Below are 22,186 nucleotides of genomic sequence, written 5' to 3' on the forward strand. Positions count from 1 at the left end.
CATTTGAAACCTTAATGAAGGATCTCCCATCCTCCTCATGGGGACCTCTTGTCGGTTTCCTGGAGAAAAGGCTTCTTGCTTGGAGCTGGGAGGCTGTGGATCTGTCTAACAAGAGGATGCAGTTCCAGTTTATGTAGATTTGGGTAGATGAGGGTGGGTGTGGGGGAGATAAACACATAAAGTGTGGGGAGAGCTGGGGTTTGGGTATCTGGTGATGTTGGCTTCTCTTGGTGTTGCCACAAACACGTGGTGGGCATGATGGGACAAGCCTGAGCCTGGGAGGTAGCTGGTTATGGAAAAACTTGTCTTGAAAAGCAGCAATCAAGTGACCAAACAAAGACCTGAGGGTGCAGAATTGTTCTGCTGCATCCAGAGATGTTGAGAGAGTCCCTGTGGGCAATTCCTGAGTGACTTGGGGGAGCAGATCAGTGAAAAGGAGTCTGAGATGGGTAGAATAAAATTTAAGAACCATCCCTTGTTAGAATCTGCAGCAAGTCTCATTTTTATTTTTGCAGCTGGTGCTTGCCAGGGGTTCCTTTCTGAAGCACTCAGGGGCTGGCAGCTTGGAGAGAGCACAAATTCAGTCAGAATTGGTGCCCAGGGCTGAGGAGCTCCTGGAGAACATCCCCATGTGGGATTGAGCTGCAGGAGCAGGGAAAACCTCTTCCTCAGCTCCTGCCGAGTGCAGGTACTGCACTAAGGACCCAGAAATCCAAATCTCTCTAATAACATCATTAGTTTTTAATGAGTTTTCATCATTTAGGTTTTAAAACAGAGCAGCCTGCAGGAACTGGAAAGCCCATAATGTTATATCCTAGGATTTGCAGCAGGGAAATGGCTGAGGGTTTGTTGAAGGGAAACACCAATATCTCTGGTGACAGGGAGACAGGGATGTCTGGGCTGGCAGTTCTGGAGCCCTTGGGGAACATCCGTGCTCTTGGGAGTGCTCCTGAGCTGTGGGTGCTGATGCAAAAGCCCCTGGGGCACCCTGGCATACTGTGAGCACCCAGAGCACCTCAGCAAGGAATCAGAGAGGTGGCCGTGCCCTAGGACTTCCCTTCACCGATTTTCTCCTTTTATCCTCTTACAGAGCTGCTTTTTTTTACATTTCAGCTCCTGCTGCCTGTGGGCTCTGGGTGTCTGACCTTGCAGAGCCTGGAGCAGAGGTCCCAGTTGGCCATGACACACCTGGAGATGTCCTGAGTTTCCTACTTGGAGACCTCCTGGGGAAGCAGCAGCTTCAAGCTGCACTGAAGCCCCATTTCTTAATGACAAACATTTCTTTTAGTAACCAGAGGGAAGGGGTTCCTGGAGCAGCCATGTCCTGCTCAGAGGAGGGGAGGGAAGGCACCTGCTGACTGCTCTCCTCCTCCTTGCTCACTTGGGGCTCCTTGTTTCCTCCTGTATCCTAGGAATGAGAGGCACTACAGCCACGTGCCTGCCATTTGTCACTCTCAGGAAGCTCAGGGGTGTGGCTGGGGCTCCAAACCCATCCTCTCATTTCAGGTGCAGGTCTGAGGAGCTGGAGCCACACCTTGCTTTGCTCAGTGAAAAGCAGCCCTCTCCCTAGCCCTGCACACCCACTGCCCAACCACCAGTGCCCGGGAGGTAAGAGCCTCAGTTAACTGTCCCAGCAGGGTTGTGCAACCTCTTCTCCTCCCCTGCCAGAAGGGAGAGCAGGGAATTTCCCTTCTCTCCCTCTGAATTCCCTGCCTGCACCCCCTCCCAGGGCACTGCAGACCCTCAGTGATTTTTTGGCTGCTTTGGGTCAGGTTTTGTGAAGTGTGTTGGGATGTATCTGTTGACCTGCAAGACCTTTTAACTTGCCTGCTCCAGGCTTGGTGTTGCAATTAAGCATTGTTCATATCTGCTTTCTCTTGGCTGACACAAGGAGACTCCTCACACCTCTGGGTGCTCTGAAGACCTCTGCAGAAATGCTGCCCTCAGCCCCAGGGCTGGGCTTCCTCCTTTTGCTTGGTGAGTATCACTGTGGTGCTGAGGGGTATCCAAGAGGATTTTTCCTTCCTGGCAGCTGTAGTTAATCCTCAAAAGAGAGGATTGTGCTGAAAATATGGTAAACATTACTTTGGTGGTTGCTCTAAACCTTTTAGTTATGCCTCTCTGTTACTCTACCAAAGGATGTTAGGTTTTGTAATAAACAGGGGGAGAAGACAAAATTGGGATTTATTCTTCATTCTCCTCCTGTCTTTGCAGAGCTGTCTGCTCTCTGCTCCTTTTGTTGGAGTATCCAGGTGTCTCTGGGAAAACACTTAAGAAACAACCTTATCTGAATCTGATTACCTCTCTATTCCCCCACTTTCCCTCTCCCTGGTTTGGTTTTTTTTTTTTTTTTTTTTTTTTTGGTTGTAAGGGATTCTGGAGCCAGGATCATTGTTTAGAAATTATCAGCACTTTATTCTTTCTCCCTTATCAGACTTGAGATCCTGTTTGCAGTGAAAGTTGATGAGGACAGAACATGAGCTTGGAACCCTGCAAACAAGCTGGGCAACAGCTCCATGGAGGGACCAGCATTTTATTTGCAGTGGGTTTAGGAGAAGGCAGAGGGTCAGAAATGTGTCAACCCTGGGGAGGATTTTCATCCCTCAGCTTGCATGCACCTCTCTTCTGGGGATGAATCAAAGAGAGAAGAAAGAAGCAGCAGGTTTGAGAGCCCCTGAGCAGGAGGGACAGGAAAGGAGAGGAGATATCCATGTGGGAATGGCCTTGGAAAGGAGCAGTGAGGGTAGAAGGGGGTTTCAGGGCAGGGAAGTGCCCTCCTGGAGGAGGAGGAGGAGGAGGAGGAAGGGGCACAGTGTGCAGGGGGGAAGGAGGCAGTGGCTTCCAGCCATGTGTTGGGATGCAGCTGCTCCCAGAGGGCTGTGCAGAATCCCAGAGATCTCAGGCTGCATGACACAACCCTTGATTCCTCAGGTTGGGAGATGAAGGATTTCTTGTCGTGCAGTGAGGGTTTTTGTGATGAGTTGGGGTCCTCTCTGGGCTTGCAGAGCAAGCAGCCACCCTTCCTTTTCCTCCTCCTCCCTTGCTCCCATGATTTGGGACCCAGTGGGACAATTTACATGCAGCAGAACTTCCCAAGGGTGGGGGCAAAGGGCTTGGCTGTGTTTCCAAGGTCCAGTCCTGAGGTGAGCAGGATGTGATCAGCAAGGTGGAAACAGCCTGGCTTTGTCTGCAAGCAGGGAAGCATGGCCTTGGGACCAGCCCCTGGCACTCAGCTCCTGGGCTTGATCCTGGTAACTCCCCCAGGACTTTCTCAAGGAGTAAACCTGGTGTGTGTCAGGGCTAGAGGAAAGCTCTGTGTTTGCTAAGCTTAGAGGTATGGGGTTTTTTGTTTTTTTTTTGCTTGTTACTTAGTGACAGTTTGCCATTAATCAGCTGATTAGGAAGGAGTGGCAGCCTAGTAACCAAAAAAGCTGTTGTAGGAATTAAGGACTTGGCCATCCCTACAAACTATTTTATAATCCCCTTCCTAGTGCAGCTCACTGGGCTGGGGGACACATCCACACCCAGGAAAGCTGCTGCTTTTCCCCTCTGCCTCTTCCCTATGATAATTCCATGGTGAGGCTCTCCTTTCCTCTTGATTTCTGTGCCCAAATATCACTGTGGGTTTGACTGGCACTGCCCTGGGCCAGCTTAGCCCAGTCCCCAAGCCATGGGGTGTGGAGGAACCACAGGAGGTTGCTTCTCTCTGCTGGTTTTGGGGCTCAGCTCCTCCCCATTCCCCAGAGGAGTCACTGCTGACCAAATATCTGTATTTAACACCTAGATAACCCCCAGCAAGGGGTGAGGGCTGGGAGTCACTGATGCTTTAGAGCTGTGGAGCAGTTGTGCTGAACCTGAGCTTGCTGTGGCCCTCTCATTTCATGCAGCATTTCTTCCATTCACTTGTTCTGTCCTGTCAGAAGCTTTTTTTTTTTTTTTTGTACACAGAGGGTGCTGAGCTTGGCAGGCTCTTAATCTGCAGTAAATAACTCTGATGCCAGGGAGATCTGAGTTGGTGTGTGGCATTCCTGGGTCCCTAAGCTTGCATTTCATCACCTTTCCAGCTCCCTGGCATTGGCAGGGTGTAAATTGCCATCAGGAACAATGTAAAAACTGGGAAACAAGGAGCAGAGAAGTGGAGGACCTGGACTGACCTGCCAGAGTTTCTTTCAGTAAATCCTTGTCACACTCTGAGGCAGAACATCACAGTTCTGTGCTCTGCCAGACTGACCCAGGGTGGGTGGAGGAGTTCCTCCTGTCTGCTCCTCACAAAGTCAAAGAGAAAGCAGCAGAAATAGCTGAGAGAAATGATTCCCTGGCAAATTGGGTGAGGAATGAGGAACAAAATAACAAAGTGGGATGAGAGGTGTTCAGGGTCTGTTAAAGCAGGCAGGAATGAGCTGTGTCCTAAAATCACTGCTTTGTCTTCCAGGGTGTCAGGTGGCTGCTGCATCTTCTCCTGGGACAGATCTGGTAAGGCAAACCAGGGTGGTTCAAATATCTCTTGACTTGGAAAGCCCCTGGGAGTTGTTCCTGATAGCAGGATTTGGATGGAACTTCATTTCTCCAAACCAGATCCATTGCACTGAGCATGGGGGTGGATGCTCAGTGCCCTTCCCCTCCCTTTCTCCCAAGCAGCAAGAGAGGTGGGATTGGCTTTTCCAGGTCTTTCCAGGGCATCACCAGGCAGTCCAGTGAGGGATGATTCCCCACTCACATCATCCAGAGAGCATTCCAACCCATTTTCCTTCCTGCCTGAGTGATGGGAGGACTCAAAATAAGCCTGAACCTTCCCAGCTCTCTGAAGGGCAGAGCCAGGACTGGTTGGGATGTTGCAGGTGGCAAGTGGGGACCTCTGGATCTGGGCAGCTCTGTGCTTTCAGGTCATAGCCATGTGCCAGGGGGTGCAGTTGTCATTCTTGTCTGCATGCAGTGATGACAAATGTCCTCCCTTGTACCTGCATGCTAAGAGCAGCTCCTTTTTTCTCCCCCTGCAGTGCTCCAGCTCTTCTGTCAATGGTGAGTTTCTAACCAAATCTCTGTAAGGAAGTTTTAGACAAGGTTCTGTGTATTTCCATCACAATTTCACTTGTCTTTCTCATTTTTTTTGGGGGGGAAATCAGAATCTGCAGTGTGTGCTTCAGTGAAAAGGTATGTGAACCATCTGCAAATTATCTGGGCAGCATTTTTCCTGGGAGGTGACTCTGGGTTTTCTGGGGATGTCCCTTTGGGGAGCAGGGAGCTTCTGCAATGAGGTGTAGCATCTTTCTCTCTGCAAAGCCCCAGGGTTGCCCATGGGCAGGGGTGGCTCTAGTTGCAGTGATTGAAACAGTGAAGGAAAAATACCTTCCTGGGGCTCTGTGTCTGGGAAAGGCAGGGAAAGTCCCTGCTGTGGCATCCAGCCTGATTTACTGCTCCAAGAACTTTGGTGTTGGTGCTGCTGAGCTCAGCTTGGTTGGTGGTGGGAGCCTAAAACTCAAACAGGTTTGCTCCAATCCTTCACTGGACTTGATTCTTATTTTTGGGGTCAATATTTGAGGGTCAATAATTTACAAGTGCCCTTTCCCTGCTCCCAAGTGATGCCAGCAAATAATTCCCACCATTCATTCCCCACCAGTGCCAGCCAGGAGATGCTTCTGGAGGTGGCCCATGGCCAAGCCTCTCCCTGCAACCTCACTTTTGGTCAATATGCCTGTGCACAGGTAATGGCACTTCCCATCTTCTCATATGGTTTGGGTTGGGTGACAATAGTGCCATTTTTAGCCCCAAAACAGTCCCCCTGTGGGCTGTGAGGGGCTTGTGCAGACCTGGGGGCTGGGTTGTCAAGTTTTCCCTCCCAAAACTGAGAGAAAAGATGGGGTCAAACACACAGGGAGCATCCAGAGCACTGAGCTGGGGCAGTGTCACCTTCCCAGGCAACATTTCCTCTGTGTCATGAGGCTCAGGAGGGGCTACACCATTTCTGGGCTGTCTGTAGACATGGGGGATGCTGTGTTTTCCAAGTAAAAAGGTGGCACAAAGGTGGTTTCCAAATTAATTTGACTCTTAGGAACTGGCACCAGAGCATTGTAACAAATCTCTGCATGAGAGTAATCCTGGTCCATCAGGGTGAACTACAAGAAACTGATTAAAACACAGTAAAAAGTGGTTGTATTGTGGAAAATATCATCTGGAATATTTCAGGTTTACTTTCTTCCCTGCTTTTGTCATTATCTCTAAATTTCTGTGCTGCCAGGAACTGCAATTGAATTGACAACAATTGGTGTTTTCCCATAGGTTCTCCTCACAAAAAGGTGACATTTCTTTAAATATTTGGTCGTAGGCTTTTTTTGGTTTGCATTTTTTCTTCAATTAAAAAAGTTTCCGGAATGAGAAAGCTCCCTGGAGACATCAAATGGCTTTTTTTTTTTGTTTGTTTGTTTGTTTGTTTTGTGTTTTTTTGTTTGTTTGATTGATTTTGGTGGGAAGCCATTTTAATCAAGTTTTTTTAAAGCCACCCTTTCCTGGGGAGAGCCACAGATTGGGTTACAGATGGACCCAGCTTTTGGAACTGTGCAAGTTTAGACTTTAATCAGTGCAAGCTGGACTTCTTCTGGCTCTTCTGTCAAGAGGTTTTGTCACCAAACCAAACCTCATGTGCAGCATCTCTAGAGCTGAGAGACCTTTTATAAACTCTGTGGATTTCCTTTTCCAGAGTGCTTGGCTTCAGGACCTTCAGGATGATTTCCTGCTCTCCCTCTACTCTTGCCTTACCCCTGCACCTGCCCGTGCTCTGGATGCAGAGTATTCCATCCTCTTCTTTTCCAAATACAACACCGGGAAGCTTGGAGCTGCTCTGGCTCTCTTCAGCCAGCAGGTGGGTGTCACCAGCCCAGCCCTGTCACCAATGAATGAACATTCCCTTGGGTTTGCCTTAACGTTGCCTCGGTTGTAAAAATTGGCACCATTTCAGTCAGCTCATCTCCACCAACACAGCAGAGTCCTGTGTGGTTAACAGGAGCTGGGAAGAGAGGAGTAACAACCAGTAGTAAATGGAGTAAAAAACAGTAGTAAATGGAGTAAGAACCAGTAGTTAATGGAGTAAGAACCAGTAGTAAAGGGAGTAAGAACCAGTAGTTAATGGAATAAAAATCAGTAGTTAATTGAATAAGAACCAGTAGTAAATGGAGTAAGAACCAGTAGTAAATGGAGTAAGAACCAGTAGTAAAGGGAGTAAGAACCAGTAGTTAATGGAGTAACAACCAGTTGTTAATGGAGTAAGAACCAGTAGTAAATGGAGTAACAACCAGTTGTTAATGGAGTAACAACCAGTAGTTAATGGAATAAAAACCAGTAGTAAATGGAGTAACAACCAGTAGTAAATGGAGTAACAACCAGTAGTAAATGGAGTAACAACCAGTAGTAAATGGAGTAACAACCAGTAGTTAATGGAATAAAAACCAGTAGTAAATGGAATAAAAACCAGTAGTAAATGGAGTAAAAACCAGTAGTAAATGGAGTAAAAATCAGTAATTAATGGAGTAACAACCAGTAGTTAATGGAATAAAAACCAGTAGTAAGTGGAATAAAAACCAGTAGTAAATGGAGTAAAAACCAGTAGTAAATGGAGTAAAAACCAGTAGTAAATGGAGCAAAAAACAGTAGTTAATGGAGTAAAAACCAGTAGTAAATGGAATAAAAACCAGTAGTTAATGGAGTAAAAACCAGTAGTAAATGGAATAAAAACCAGTAGTAAATGGAGTAAAAACCAGTAGTTAATGGAATAAAAACCAGTAGTAAATGGAGTAAAAACCAGTAGTTAATGGAGTAAAAACCAGTAGTAAATGGAGTAACAACCAGTAGTAATTGTAGGGCAGGTGTTGGCAGTGGGGGCTGTGAATTCCAGACTGTGCTTGAATTGCACAGACACTGCCAGGGGGAAGAGCTGCTGTCCAGAGAGGGGATTAAGTACAGAACATCCATGATGTCCATGGGTTTATAGTAAGGTTTATTTAGGAGCCCATGCTCACTTGAATTCCTGGCTGTCTTCTCCTCTTTGCCTCCAGTTTTCTCAGGTGCCTCTTTCTCTGGAGTGGAACATGATCTTCATCAATGGGCTGTGGGAGAAGATGCTGCAAGAACCTGACATTGAGAGCCCAAATGTTTTGTCTCAGTGGGTCCACGAGGGGCTTCAGCCATTCCTGGCCAAGCCCAAGGTCTTTGCTTGCCTCTGTGCCAAAAATGTGTTGTGTGAGACATTCCAGAAGATGTAAGTGCCAGGCACAAGAGTTGTTTCAGTCCCCTGCTGCTGAAACTGGGGGCTTTCAAAAGGGCCATCCCTTTTTGGGATTGTCAGTCCTCAAGTACCAGGCATTTCTGTGAGACCCCAACCTGCCAGGTTGCTGTGTGGTTGAGGTGTTTGCCTTTCTTATCCCTCTTCAGAGTTGCTGCCCTGAATGCCATTTATTCTGACCTCTCAAAGGAAGAGCAGAGGAACCTTTACACTGGCATCAAGCTCTATCTCACTCAGGATGGTAAATGATTTGATTTTCTTTAGAAAGCAACAGAATTCTTCAGGCCCCTGCTATCTGCTACAGCATTAGTTGAGATCTGTTGCAGGGCTAAAGCTTCACAGATATTTCTTTTTTTTTTTTTTGGAGTGAATTTATATTCTCTTTGCTGGAAATAGCCTGGGACTATGGCAGTGACAAGAGGTACCAGGAATCATTTCCCTGCCTAAAGGCTTTACTAATCCAGGATTTTATAAACCAGCACAGCCAGTCCTTTGCCTGCTTACAGCCTGTGCAGGTGGCATTTACTGCTTTTGCTGGGAGAGAATGGGGCAGAGTTTGGTTCTGAGAGCTGAGGAATTCAGTTCAGAAGTTGGCTCAGACAGGGGACTCTGGGAAGATTCCTCTGTCTCCAGGCAGCAGCTTGCAGGCAAAAAATTTAATATCCTGCAAAAAGTTTTGGCAGATTTGAGGAGAGGAGGAGAGTGGTGATGAAATATTTGGAGGGCTGTGCAAAAATGAGGGGTCTGTCCTGTCCTCTCCCATGGATTTGAGCTTCATGTGGCACTGGGGGAATGCTCTGCTGACTGAATTCTCTGAGAGTGGAGCCTGTTCAGCATTCAGAAATGCCCCAGCTCTGCAAGGCTGTCATTTTGTGATGTCTACTCTACCTCTTCTGCAGGATCAAACCAGAAATGTTACAGCACAGCTGCTGCAGGGCTGAATTCCACTGCTTGGTTTGAAAATTATCTTGGCTCCTTTTTGGAGCATGCTACTGCTGGAGACCTGCAACAGTTTGCTGATGAGCCAACAGTAAGTGGAGGCCTTTCTGCTTGAAATGAGGCTTGTTCAAAGTGTCCCAGGTGGCTGTCAGGATGAAAGTATCCATCTCAATTATTCCTTTGTTTTGTTTTGTTTTGTTTTCCCATGCCAACACCCTCAGCTTCAAAAATTTGCCAGTGATCCTGTCAGCATGGAGAGGATCAGCAACCTCACCCTGCTCCAGGAGACAGCTGTGTACTACACCTCCCTGCTGACCTCAGCACCTGATTTTCCCTTGTCAAGGTACAGGATCTGACCTGGTTTAGTGTTGTACCCTGTCTGAGGGACAGCTTGCTGAGTGCATTTTTTCTGTTCCTCAGATCATTGCCTTGCACTTGATCCTGGGGAAAGCCAAACCACAGGTTCCAGATCTTAGGAAATGACTGCAGTGCAGTGCCAACCACCACCAAATCCCCAACAGTGTGGTTTTGCTAAACCTCTCAGAGCTCCAGTGAAAAAAGAGCAGTGGAAAAAGAGCATCCTTTGGGAAAAGAGGAAAAATCTTGACAGTCTGTCATCCTGGCAACCTCTCCTTCTTCTTGTTTCCCACTTGCAGGCTCCCAGACAGATTCCTTTGCTACCTGAGCCCCTCAGCAGTGAGCAACCTGAGCAGTGATGAAGCTTTGAGCTTGGCCCAGAGGATCAGCAGGAGCTGTGCCTTGAACCTGACACACAGAGGGATAACAAGAGAGGGAGCTCCCCCCTTCCTGACAACAGAGGAGCTGCAGGTAATGACTCAGGGACTCAGTTTTTGTTCATCTAGGAGAGAACTGGTGAGGGTTGAGGGTTGGCTCTTGTGCCTGCTGCTGTGTACATTTCTCTAGGCCACTCTGTGGGGTTTTTCTTGTGGCAGCTGTGTCATGTTCCCCCCAGTCTCAGCAGGCTTCATCACCCAAGTTTGAGGCAGAAAGCCCAGTGACTGAGACACCCAAAAGCCACAGGGTCCAACAAGCTCTCCTTAGTGCTGCTCTGACTTTCTGTTCATGTGGAACCTTTTCAGGTTGCATCCTCTTTGGTGGGGAAATTTGAGAATTTCACTCCTGCAGTCCTACATGGCTTGGGGCAGGTTGCAGTTGGGCTCTCTGTGTCTGACATCAAAACCAGAATCAGTGGTGAAGTCCTTGAAGCAGCACTTCCTGCCCTGGCTGAAATCCAGGCCTGGACTCTTGAGCAGTCCAGGGCTATCATCAACAAACTGCTCAGCTCTGGCTATCAGGTACAAAGGATAAAGTCCCCAAATGGGCCTCACAGCTGGTACAGCCCCCTGTAAATAGAGTTTGAGCCTTCCTGCCCTCGTGTGTCACCTTCCAGATCCAGGATGGACAGAGCCTGGCAAAGCTTGGGAGCCTGGTGGCTGGCCTCAACTGCAGCACAACTCGAAGTCTGCCTCCAGAAGTCATCTGGGAAGCCATTAAGTTGCCTGAGTTTGTTCAGCAAACGGTGACCCTGCCCTCTCTTCTCAAAAGGATATTTGTGGACAAGGTGAAGTTGGTTTGTTTGGTTTTTGGTTTTGTTTTTTTTTTCTCTTCGGGCGTCATAAATTAGCAAAGATCCCCTGACTCAGAGCTGAGAACAGTGGTTACCTGGGGCATTGCCACACACCCCCACACCCAGACAGCATTCCCTTGGGGCTGTTTGGCATTGCTAAACTGTGTGCAGCAGGACCTGCACCTCAGGTTCCTATCACTGTGCCTTTGGAGATGTCCTTGGCTGCCAGCCACCATGTCCTGCTCAGCCTCTTGGGGACAAGGGCAGAAGGGACAGTTGTGTTATGGGGTGCTTCTAGAAACTACTCCCCAGTGACTTGGAAAAAAAAAATGCTCTCAGGGAAAGGATATTGTCATGGTTTGGAGTGAGAGCATGTGAGAAGCTTGGGAAATCCCTTTTGAGGCAGACTGGTCCTTCAGCAATGTTTCATCCCTCCAGGTGGCTGTGTAGGATTTGGACACCTCTTTGCTTTTTTCTTGCCTTGCCTTTCACCTCAGCTGCATGTCTGGGGTTCAAGTTTGTTGCTTTTCATCTTCTCTTTGGTAGGGGAGACTCTGACCTCTTGTTTGGCACCAGAGGCCCTGCCTATAGCATGTCCTGGGGCAAGAGGGCTGCCAGGGCTCTGTGGTAGGGAAATAACATCTCAGTCAGCTCAGGATTGGTCTGCAATGTGCCTTTAGCAATTCAAGGCATTTTTTGAGTTGACAGAGAAGGAAGATGGGTCCCTCCTTTCTGCCTGGTTAAACATTTTTAGGGCATACAGCCAGGAGGTAGGAAACTGATAAGAGACCTAATTGTTCCCATTCATCAGGACCCTGGGTATTAGCTCCAAGCAGCATTCCTGGCCTGATGAATATGTCAAACAGGAAATATTTCATGGTGTTAGGTCTCTAAGAAATACCCAGATGATCAGCAGGGGAATTTGCCTGGCTTCTTTCCAGTCCATCATTTCTTCTCCAGTAATTGCTTGGTTTAGCCACAACGTTTGAATGACACATTCTGTGGTTTTTTTGTTTTTTTTTTACTATTTTGAAGCTTTCCTCCAGTGTAGTCCATCCTGCTGACCTGGTTAAATATATCCCTGATGCTTTGACCAGCTACATTCCAAAAGCATTGCTTGTTTTTGGGGAAGAGAAGCCCAGCATTCAGGATCTCAACAATAAAAGCTGGACCCGAGAGCAGGTAACACACGAGTGGTTTGTGTCCTTCTGACCCCTCATCCTGGGGCTCTGCAAATCTGTCTGCAAACACAGGTGATGTTGCAGAAGAGCTTGGTAAAGCACTGACACTCTGGCTTTGCTCCACAGGCTGCCATGTTTTTCAGTGATGTGATAAAGGCAGAGCCTGACTTCAACAGGTAGCAGTTTTTCTCCTTTCCTCCCGTTTTTCCACCTTTGAGTTGGCTTGGATTGCAATTCCCACGTTTCCTTTGGTGTGCAGGGCAGCCCCACCATGCTCAATCCACAGCCACAGCTGGGAACTGTCATGCAAACCCAAACACAGGGATGTAGGGTCAAGATTTACCAGGCTGTCAGCTGCAAAGTCTACCCCTGAGCCACTCTTGTTTTCTAAAACAGTGCTGCTGGCTTGGGCTGCATCTGGAGCCTTGCTCCTGCCTCTGTGGAAGCTGTTTCTGATCAGAGAACATCTCAGTCTTCCAAGTGCAATTCCAGGGATTAAATGTAGTGAGGCTGATAAACATCTTTTTGTACCTGAGATGAACAAGTATGAAATTCATGATCTATAGATCTGGGAAAACGATGGAGTTGACATCAGCTGATTTCCCAATAGGAAAATTTTTCCATACAGAATTCCAATTTTTAAGAGCTCCTCCCTGAGCTCTCCCAAGCTGTTCTCAGTGAGGAGGAGCTGCACAACTTCTCTTCCAACCTGTGGAATGTAATAAAAACACAGGGAGGAGACTGAGCTGGTAAATGAGGACACAGCAGTACTACCTGGGGTGGAGGTGCCTGCATTTCTGCTTCCAGTACCACTTTCTAGGTTGTTTATTTGACCAGTGGATGCTTCTTGTGCTCCCACCTAAGTCAAGAGTAGGAGTTTTGAGGGGATGGAGTTTGGAGAGCACTGAGAGCTTTTGAGAATTGAGAAGGTTAATGCTTGCTGTATTTGTTATTAGGGTTTTTTTTGTATTTAATGGTTTTGGTTAAAGATAATCTAGTTCCATATGTGGGAGTTCAGCACTGAATTTTCTCCTGAATCCTTTGCCCTCCTTGATTTGCCTTCTGTAAATGTTCAGGCTTTCCCAGTCAGTCCTCCAAGGCTTCACATGTACAGCTGCTGATGATGTGGGAGAAGAAAGATTTCAGGAGTTGGCCAAAGTCATGAAGAAGAAGAAGGTCAAGCTGGGAGAAGACCAGGTCAGTTTGTGTGTTTTGAAGTGCCATGTTTGATTTTGTCAGGAAGACAGCAATGGGGACTCTTTAACAAGAACAAAACCAATGGAAAAAAAAAAAAAAAAAAAAAAAAAAAGGAGCTGGTGCTGGGTCCCCATCCCACAATTCTGAATTTCCTCCAAAGAGAGGAGAATGTAAAACCCCATTGGCTCAGTGTCTCAGGAACCAAACCCTCTGCTTTCTGTCTTTTCTTTCTTACAGTGGAGCAGAGTAACATCTTTAATTTGTTCTTATATTTTCATGCTGGTTTCCTTCTTTGCTGTAATCTGTGGTGTCCTTTCAGCTGAGTTGCTTAGTGAGGATGGTGACTCTGCATGGCATTCCCAAGGATTTAGACAGCTACCCTACAGACCTCCTGCTGTTTTTAAGGTAACTGTACTATGGTTTTCATGCTGTTGTACTTAGTGGGGGAAAAAAGAGGTTTTACTCTGTAACCTGGCAGGTAGTGGCTGGTTTATTCATATTTGATGTATATTTTCAAACTTATCCAGGACTTCTTCCAGGGGAAAGAAAATCAGATTCCAGAAAGCTTTCCAAAGAGTGTTAAGGCTCTTTCTTGTTCAACCAACATATTTATATAACCACTATGAAGCTCTTTTTAAATATATCTGTTTGGGTGTGAAACCAGCATGTGGTTTTAGCACTTCCTGGCCTCTGTCAATGTGCTTTTCTCTTACAACAGCAAAGGCAACAGTCAGCAGTGTGGATTTCTTTGTTCTGGTTGCTGCCCACTGTGATCTCTGTATGCAAATATTGAGCAATATTGAAGCTGAGTCTCACAATAGATTCTTTAAGCTGGAAATTATTTTTTTTTTTCAAATATGGACTAGGATCTTTGGGCACAAGAGCTGCCTGGAGTTCAGCCTGTGGGTGTGGAAGATGTTAGACAGGACCCGGTGTATGTTGAACTTGCCTCAGACCTGACCAACTTGTGTTTGATGCCATTGCCTAAAATTCATGGAGCCATTGCCTAAAACTCATTTGTCTTTCTAGTCCTTCAGACTATGCAGCCACAGGAAGCTGTGTGCAGTACTTTGCTCATGTTGGGAAAGCAAATCTTGATGTTCTGCCCAGAGAATCATCTCGACGCAAGCAGCTGCTCCCGGATGCTTTGTCCTGTTTGGTAGGTGGTGAGGGGGGGTGCACAAGGCTGGGGGGGACCTGGGGCTGTCAGCTGCCAGCAGGGACAAGAATCATAGAATCCTAGAATCCTAGGGGTTGGAAGGGACCTGGAAAGATCATCTAGTCCAACCCCCCCTGCCAGAGCAGGGCCCCCTAGAGTACATCCCCTAGGAACGTGTCCAGGTGGGTTTTGAATGTCTCCAGTGAAGGAGACTCCACAACCCCCCTGGGCAGCCTGTTCCAGGGCTCTGTCACCCTTACAGTAAAAAAATTTTTTCTGATATTCAACTTGAACCTCCTATGCTCCAATTTACACCCATTACCCCTTGTCCTATCACTGGTCACCACTGAGAAAAGCCTAACTCCATCTCCCTGACACTCACCCCTTACATATTTGAAAACATTGATGAGGTCACCCCTCAGTCTCCTTTTCTCCAAACTAAAGAGCCCCAGCTCCCTCAGCCTTTCCTCATAAGGGAGATGTTCCACTCCCTTAATCATCTCAGTAGCTCTGTGCTGGACTCTTTCAAGCACTTCCCTGTCCTTCTTGAACTGAGGGGCCCAGAACTGGACACAATACTCCAGGTGTGGCCTCACCAATGCAGAATAGAGGGGGAGGAGAACCTCTCTTGACCTACTAACCACCCCCTTTCTAATGCACCCCAGGATGCCATTGGCCTTCTTGGCCACAAGGGCACATTGCTGGCTCATGGGCATCTTCTTGTCTACCAGGACCCCCAGGTCTCTTTCACCTCCACTGCTCTCCAGCAGCTCAGCCCCCAACCTATACTGGGACATCGTGTTGTTCTTCCCCAAATGCAAAACTCTACACTTCCCCTTGTTGAATTTCATCATGTTTCTCCCTGCCCAACTCTCCAGCCTAAAGAATGCTCTTCTTCAGTTCTATTTAACACCTCTGTCTTGTTTTCTTGCAGCAAATTACTGGCACAGAAATAAATGAGGAAAACGCAGAGATTCTGGGACATCTGCTCTGTGACCTGGGTGGAGAATACATCAGAGGTTCTGGTGGGAGTTTGCTGAAGCATTTAAGGCAGTGTAAATCTTTCCTGCCTGATCAAAAAGAGGCCATTAGGAATGTCATCAGTGGTGGTAACACTACCTTTGGGTATGAGTTTTTCTCCTGGGCATCAGCAAAACAGTTTCCTTCAACAAAGCCATTGTCCTGTTAAGAGTCTGAGAGAATCCCAGCTTGATCAAAAACTTGAATAATTTGTTGCTTTTGAATTTCACATTGGCCCTTTTGCATTGTTTTATTTAAACTTCTTTCAGCTGGAAAGCCTGGCTGGAATTCCACTCTAAAATAGACTCTCATTTCTGTCTCTCACCTGCTCTAGCTATAAAAGCCTTCTGTCTATCTTTCATTAATCAAACCTCACTGGGACTGTCCTGATGAACACAAAGTGGGCTCCAGTTATTTGTCAGCCACTTGCAGCAAAGTTTTGTGTCTCTACCTGTCAGACTGACATGCTTGATAAACCCCTGGTGGTATCCAACAGAGGCATTGTGCAGGGAGGCAAAATATTTTCCCTTCCAGTGTCAAATGCCCCAAGATCTTGACACTGAAATGGGTGACAGTAAACCACAGGTATTCTTTGGCTTTCATGCTTCAGAAAATAATTTGTTAAATGCCATTTTCCCACCCAGCTCCCCATACTGATGTTAGCAACAATTGCTCCAGCCCTGGTGAAGTTTTGTGTAACAGGAAGAGACTGAGATGCCTTAGGATTTGAATCTTTTATTCTCTCAGTGTCAGGTGTTGCAAGGGTATAATTCTGGCAGCTTTTTAAGGCTGGGTGGGTTTTTTTTTTTTTGGTGTTGTTCTTCCTTGAAATCTAATCCCCTCTAATTTCTGCAGGCTTCCTGCAACTTGGTCAGCTTTTACCTTGGATGAGCTCAGTTGGTTGCTTCCTGTGCTTGGTCCCAGCATCCTGCAGCAGGTCCCCGAGGTGGGTTGTTTGGGGAGGTGTGAGGAGTCTGGGAAGTTCTCCCAAGCCCTGCACTGTGGAAGGAGTGTCAGGGGGGTTGTGCAGCCAGCATGTCTTCAGCAGGGGCTTCATTTAAAAGGCTGGTGTTGAAGGGGGTGGGTGGGCTAAGAGAAGTGATCAAGCTGACAGCCTGGAAGTGCACATCTGGATCCTTGTCACCTTCCTTCTGTTGGAAGAGTACAGGGAAATAGCAGGAGCTCTGTACAGTGCTTTGTGAGGAGGAAAAATTTATGGGGCATGGGATCTGACAGAGTTTAAGCACTGGGAAATCTGCCTTTGGCTCACCAAGGAAGGACCTCAGGGCTCATAGCAGAAGCTCAGCTGCTCATAGTATTTTACCAATGAAGTTCCTTGGCTGTGTGAGTAGCAGGTGGAGACTGCATTATCCCTCTGATCAATCATTTTCTTTGCAGAATCCTTTAATTGTTGGGCTGAAAACCTTTCCCCATGATTCACCAATCATTTTCTTTGCAGAGTGCTTTACTTGTTTGGCAAAAAACCTTGGCCCATGATTCACCAATCATTTTCTTTGCAGGATCCTTTAATTGTTTGGCTGAAAACCTTTGCCCATGATTCACCAATCATTTTCTTTGCAGAGTGCTTTACTTGTTTGGCAAAAAACCTTGGCCCATGATTCACCAATCATTTTCTTTGCAGAGTGCTTTACTTGTTTGGCTGAAGAACTTTGCCCGTGGCTCCTCTCTGACCAGGGACGAGGTGGCCACTGTTGTGGAAGAGCTCCTGCCCACAAGACACAAACGTGCTGATGGTATGGGACCTTTCTTGGATTCCTCCTGGTGCTCCTGGGTCTCCCTAAAGGTGTCTGAGTTGAACCCTTTGGTGGCAGATCACCCAGGAGGAGGGTGGTGCTGTGATTCTATCCCTGTCCATCTGCAGGAAGGGAGCACTCAAGGCTTGAAGCAAAAGGATTTAACACTGGGTAATCTGGTAATTCCTTCAACAGGTTGTCCACCTGACAAGGAGATAACAGAGGCTGTTCTTGATGACTTTTTCATGCCTACTTACTACACAGCTGAGGAGTTACATGCTTGCCTGAAGAATGTCTCTCTGGAGAATCACCTCTCTAAGATGATGACCTACCCCTTCACTTATGAACAATTAGCTGTGCTGAAGGAGTATCTGGATGAGGTATTGCCAAGCTGAAGAGTGTCCAATTATCTACTGAGAAGGCTGCTCAGGGACTTGTCCAAAGGAGTTTCAGTGTCTCCAAACACTGAGACTCCACCACCTTTCTGAGCTCCTCTTCAATGTTTGACCATTACTGTGAGAATATCTTAATCTCTAATCAGAGTTTTCATTTCCTCTTGGCTTTTTTTTCTGTGCACCTCTCAGGGGAGAGCATGGCTCTGTCTTCCCAAAACCTCTCTGGCTTTGGTTTCTTATTCCTTGCAAACCTTTTGGGCTTTAATTTCTCTAAGGGCATAAATTGGTAAGGACAGGCATGGTAATGAGTGTTCCCAGCACTAACAGTGGTCTTCCCACAGACATATCCTGATGGGTATCCTGAAAGTCTGCTGCCCATAAAGCAGCCTCTCCTTGATCTCTTCACACCCAAGGACATTTCCAAATGGAAAATAACTTCAGCTGACACACTGGCTGCCTTTCTAGAAAATAACCCCCCTCCTGAGCTGGTGAGAATTTGGGTTTGCTTCTTGGGGTGGGAGCTGCTGGTTCAGGAAAAGCTCAGTGAGTTCAGAGATAGGCCCAAACGAATCAATCTGAAGTAATGACATTTTAGTTTGGTGATTATTGTGTATTTTCTTGTTGTTTGAGCATGAACAGATAAATTCTAATTCTCTTGGGGGGAAATTGTGTCTCCAGGCTACTGCAGTCATTGAACGCTACACTGGCATGGGCAATGCCTTGAATAACACTGCCCTGGAGGCAATAGGCACCAGATATCTGTGCATCCTGAATGCTACTGACTTGAGGAAGATAGACCCCAGCAGCTTGAAGTGAGTCAAAATTGAGAATCAACCAGTGCAGTTTCCTTTTCTCTCCACTCACTGGAAGGAGGTGTAGGAAGCGACTTGGTACCTGTGCTCTGTGTGCAGTTTTCAAAGCCTGGTGCTCTCCATCCTGCCAGGAAGGGCTCAGATTTGCAAACAAACTCTCTTTATTGCAGCTCAGCTGGCACCAGATACGGTCTGTGTGCTTGCTTTTATTTAGAGGGAAAAGGGAGTTAATGAAATGTAATTCAGATGCTTTTGACAGGCTGCGAGATGAAATTAACTACATGACCATGTACATACATTTACTCTGTAAATACATAAACTCATGCCCCATCAGGGCCACTCTACCTTAGAAGACACATAATTTGGAGCAGAAGACATTAATTTTTTCACTTTTCTCCATACATCTTGTCTGCTTGGGGGGGGTGGAGTAACCTCTCCTATGTTGAGAAACTCGGACAGAAGAGTTCAAAATGTGTTCACGTTAAAGATAAAATCTTTTCTCTCCTTAAAACTTTTTTTTTTTTCTTTTTTTTTCCTTGCAGCATGTCATCTCTGGACCCTTCAAACTGTTCCCAGCTTACAAAAGACATCTTATATGCCAAAGCAAAGCAGGCTTTCTCAAAGGAACGTTATTCAGAGGCTTACTATAACATCATTGTGCCATATTTAGGTATGGAGGAGAAGAGTCTGTGGTGGGGAGAGAGACAAGGCTCAGCCAAAAGCTGAGGAGGTATCAGGTATCACCCAAGGTGTCTGAATTTTCAAAGCCAAGTTGTTGTAAGTTTTGGAGAGCTTGGGTCTTTTCCAACTTGCAGATTGCCTAAAATCTGTGTCAAACATTCTGTACCTAATCAATTGTTGGGGTATCACAGGGAAAATCCAGTTTATGACTTGTGGGTCAGATTTGGTAGATCCAGGAGAAATCAAGCTGCTAATGCTTAACCTTTGTCTCACAGGCCTTCTCCATGTCACAAAACACAGTTTGTTTTCCCTGTCAAGTCAAGAATTTATTTATAAACTCTTCCTAACCCTCTGTCAGGCCTCTGGTGTTGTCACAGATGGCTTTAGTGGCTGAGATAACACCTCCCTGCTACAGTCAAGTGTCATCCATATATTTTGTAGCTGGAACTCCTCCTGTTAGCAACCCCAACCTAAGAAATTTTGGAGACATCATTGTAGCTCCAGCTCCTACAGGTTCTCAGCACTGCTCACTTGGGGGCAGGCACTGATAAACTTTCTCTTTTTGCTCCCAGGGGGTGCTCCTGCTGAGGATCTCAGAGCTCTGAGCCAAGAAAATGTGCAGATGAACATCACCACTTTGGTGAAGCTGAGAAGAGACTCTTTGATGGTGAGCTGAACCTTCACAGTGTTTGACCTCTTGCACTCCTGGAGTAGGTTTTGCTAAGTAGTTGGTTTTGGTGCAAATCAGGAATCACTCCATTGCATTCAGGAAGTGGAGAAACCAGCCTGAAACTTCTTCAAAATGCTAAGGCAGCCTTCCTGGGCAGTGTCATCAGAGTGTCCTGGGCTGTTCCCCAGACAACAGTCCCCCAGCTGTGTGACAAATCTTCTAACAGGAGGGTTAGCAGCAGCATCAGCAGTTTGGAGGACAGCTCAGTGATTTGGGCAGGGACTGGGGCCCCAAATTGGGCATCAGAAGACCAGAAAAAAAGGCTTTGGGGAACCACCCTCTTCATTCCCCTGACCTAAGGCCAAGAGTGTCCCAACTGAAACCACTGACCAGAAATTTTTCTTCCTTATTTTTCACACTTCTGCTAATAGAAACCCCACCAGCTCCCAGGGCAGAGGTTATTGTGTCCATTCCTTGCTCCTGTAATTCTTGCTGTCTGATTCCTCCTAGAGCCTGACACCTTCTGAGGTTCAGGGCTTGCTGGGGAAGATGAATCTTTGTGACCTGAAGGCCTGGGAGTACAAATCCCCCATCCGGGAGTGGATCCGAATGCAGCGACAACCAGACCTGGATAAACTGGGAATTGGGCTGACTGGGGGCATACCAGTAGGCTACATCAACGTTGTCACCCCCAAATTTGACCGTAGGTACCATGTTGGGGCCTCTGATTGCTGTGGTTTAAATTTAGGGGGGCCTGGGGGTGACAACAAGGAGGAAAAAACCTGCCTTTTGGAGGCAAAGTGCTGTCGGTTGTCTGTAGAGGAAATGAGGGCACCAAGCTTGAAGCAGCAGGGGCCTTGGGTAGGGCTGCCAAACAGCTCTGGTTCTGCTCTCAGCAGGGCCCTGGAAAGTCCTGCTGGCTGCTCTTGTGCTGAAAGGAGAGGAGGGAGAAGAGAGGAGAAGGGAAGAAGGAGGAGAGGAAAAGGAATGGAGGAGAAGGGAAGGAGAAGGAGGAGAAGGGAATGAGAAGGAGGAGGAGTAGAGGAGGAGGAAGGAGGAGAAGAGGAGAAGGAGTAGAGGAGAAGGAAGGAGGAGAAGAGGAGAAGGGAGAAGAGAGGAGAAGGGAGAAGAGAAGGAGAAGGGAGAAAGAAGAGAAGGGGAAGGGAGAAAGAAGAGAAGGGGAAGGGAGAAAGAAGAGAAGGGGAAGGGAGAAAGAAGAGAAGGGGAAGGGAGGAAGAAGGAGAGGGGAGAAGAAAAGGAGAGGGGAGAAGAAAAGGAGAGGGGAGAAGAAAAGGAGAGGGGAGAAGAAAAGGAGAGGGGAGAAGAAAAGGAGAGGGGAGAAGAAAAGGAGAGGGGAGAAGAAAAGGAGAGGGGAGAAGAAAAGGAGAAGGGAGAAGAAAAGGAGAAGGGAGAAGAAAAGGAGAAGGGAGAAGAAAAGGAGAAGGGAGAAGAAAAGGAGAAGGGAGAAGAAAAGGAGAAGGGAGAAGAAAAGGAGAAGGGAGAAGAAAAGGAGAAGGGAGAAGAAAAGGAGAAGGGAGAAGAAAAGGAGAAGGGAGAAGAAAAGGAGAAGGGAGAAGAAAAGGAGAAGGGAGAAGAAAAGGAGAAGGGAGAAAGAAGAGAAGGAGAAGGGAGAAGAAGAGAAGGAGAAGAGGAGAGAAGTTGTTGATGTGGGCTCCTGCAGACCCCTTCCAGTGTCAGTTGTCACTCCCCACCCACCCAGCTCATTAAACCCCCCTGGGCTGTGCTCACCTCACCCCTCTTTACCATAGTTAGAAAGCCAAACATCATCCCTGGCTGTGGCACAGAAAATGTTCCCCTCCATGGGGGAACGGCTCAGTCATTGATTTCTTTGCACTGATTCTCCTTTTTGGTTTTTTTTTTCCTCCTTAGAACCATCCTCAGCCCCCCTGGATGCTGTGGCCATGCTGTTCCACCTCCTGCCTGCTCTGTTCATCACTTTCCTGACGATGTCAGCCTTGGGCTGAGAATCTTCCCTCAAGAGAAAGCAAGACCAGGGGGAGCAGCCTGGGTACCTGTCTGGGACAGCCAGGCCTGGGGACTGAGAGGGTGCTCAGGGGTAGTTGGCAAGCACTGCACAGCCCTGGGTTCACTTTTAGGTACTTTTCTCTTTCAAATCACTCAAAAAAAAAAAAAAAAAAAAAAAAAAAAAAAAAAAAATTAAAAAAATCAGTGTTGTGGCTGAAGGGAAGACTTCAAACTCTTCAGAGCAGGATCTTTGCTTTTTGAACCCACCAAGCCCAGGTAAGACCCAGCCACGTGACTGCAACACAGGCAGCATCAATATTCTGATGGGAGGGTGAGAAATTTGACTGTTCTGGGTGTTAGTGATTTGTATTTTCTCCAGGAACCTGATTTCTTGACACTGCCAAGGTCTCTGAGCAGGAGTGATTGTAAATGAACCATTGATCTCAGTAAAAAATACCAGAAGCAAACTGAGGAGTTACTGGTGTCTTCTCTTCAGTCAGGCTGCCCACATCTGTGGGCAGAACTGGGTCCA

The 22,186-nt window shown here is 47.1% G+C and overlaps 1 protein-coding gene across 2 annotated transcripts; it reads left to right on the forward strand.

The window, feature by feature from the left end:
* Positions 1 to 1,506: 1,506 nt before the first annotated feature.
* Positions 1,507 to 22,121, forward strand: MSLN (mesothelin). 2 transcript variants are annotated; one of them, XM_071761480.1, is made up of 29 exons: positions 1,507 to 1,608; positions 1,892 to 1,977; positions 4,433 to 4,473; positions 4,998 to 5,019; positions 5,124 to 5,151; positions 5,618 to 5,702; positions 6,695 to 6,856; positions 8,046 to 8,248; positions 8,422 to 8,513; positions 9,172 to 9,302; positions 9,433 to 9,554; positions 9,868 to 10,039; positions 10,312 to 10,527; positions 10,623 to 10,793; positions 11,835 to 11,981; positions 12,107 to 12,156; positions 13,057 to 13,177; positions 13,497 to 13,582; positions 14,207 to 14,336; positions 15,271 to 15,461; positions 16,212 to 16,302; positions 16,999 to 17,110; positions 17,306 to 17,490; positions 17,847 to 17,993; positions 18,184 to 18,317; positions 18,860 to 18,987; positions 19,571 to 19,665; positions 20,179 to 20,371; positions 21,559 to 22,121. In XM_071761480.1, exons 2-29 carry the CDS (start codon positions 1,935 to 1,937, stop codon positions 21,651 to 21,653), a joined length of 3,393 nt encoding a protein of 1,130 aa, XP_071617581.1. In that variant the 5' UTR covers positions 1,507 to 1,608; positions 1,892 to 1,934; the 3' UTR covers positions 21,654 to 22,121. The 2 variants fall into 2 exon arrangements, with proteins under 2 accessions (XP_071617581.1, XP_071617580.1); XM_071761479.1 differs by lacking the exon at positions 1,507 to 1,608 and having other exon boundaries at positions 1,640 to 1,977.
* The last annotated feature ends 65 nt before the right edge of the window (positions 22,122 to 22,186 follow it).

Source organism: Heliangelus exortis, chromosome 17 (genome assembly GCF_036169615.1).
Source record: "Heliangelus exortis chromosome 17, bHelExo1.hap1, whole genome shotgun sequence".
NCBI lineage: Eukaryota > Metazoa > Chordata > Aves > Apodiformes > Trochilidae > Heliangelus > Heliangelus exortis.

Excerpts from the sequence above, each read along its gene's own strand:
- MSLN (XM_071761480.1), top strand. The coding sequence starts at position 1,935 with ATGCTGCCCTCAGCCCCAGGGCTGGGCTTCCTCCTTTTGCTTG. Across the intron at positions 1,978-4,432 it reads GGGCTTCCTCCTTTTGCTTG|GGTGTCAGGTGGCTGCTGCA; the intron begins GTGAGTATCACT and ends TTTGTCTTCCAG. Across the intron at positions 17,111-17,305 it reads AAGACACAAACGTGCTGATG|GTTGTCCACCTGACAAGGAG; the intron begins GTATGGGACCTT and ends TTCCTTCAACAG.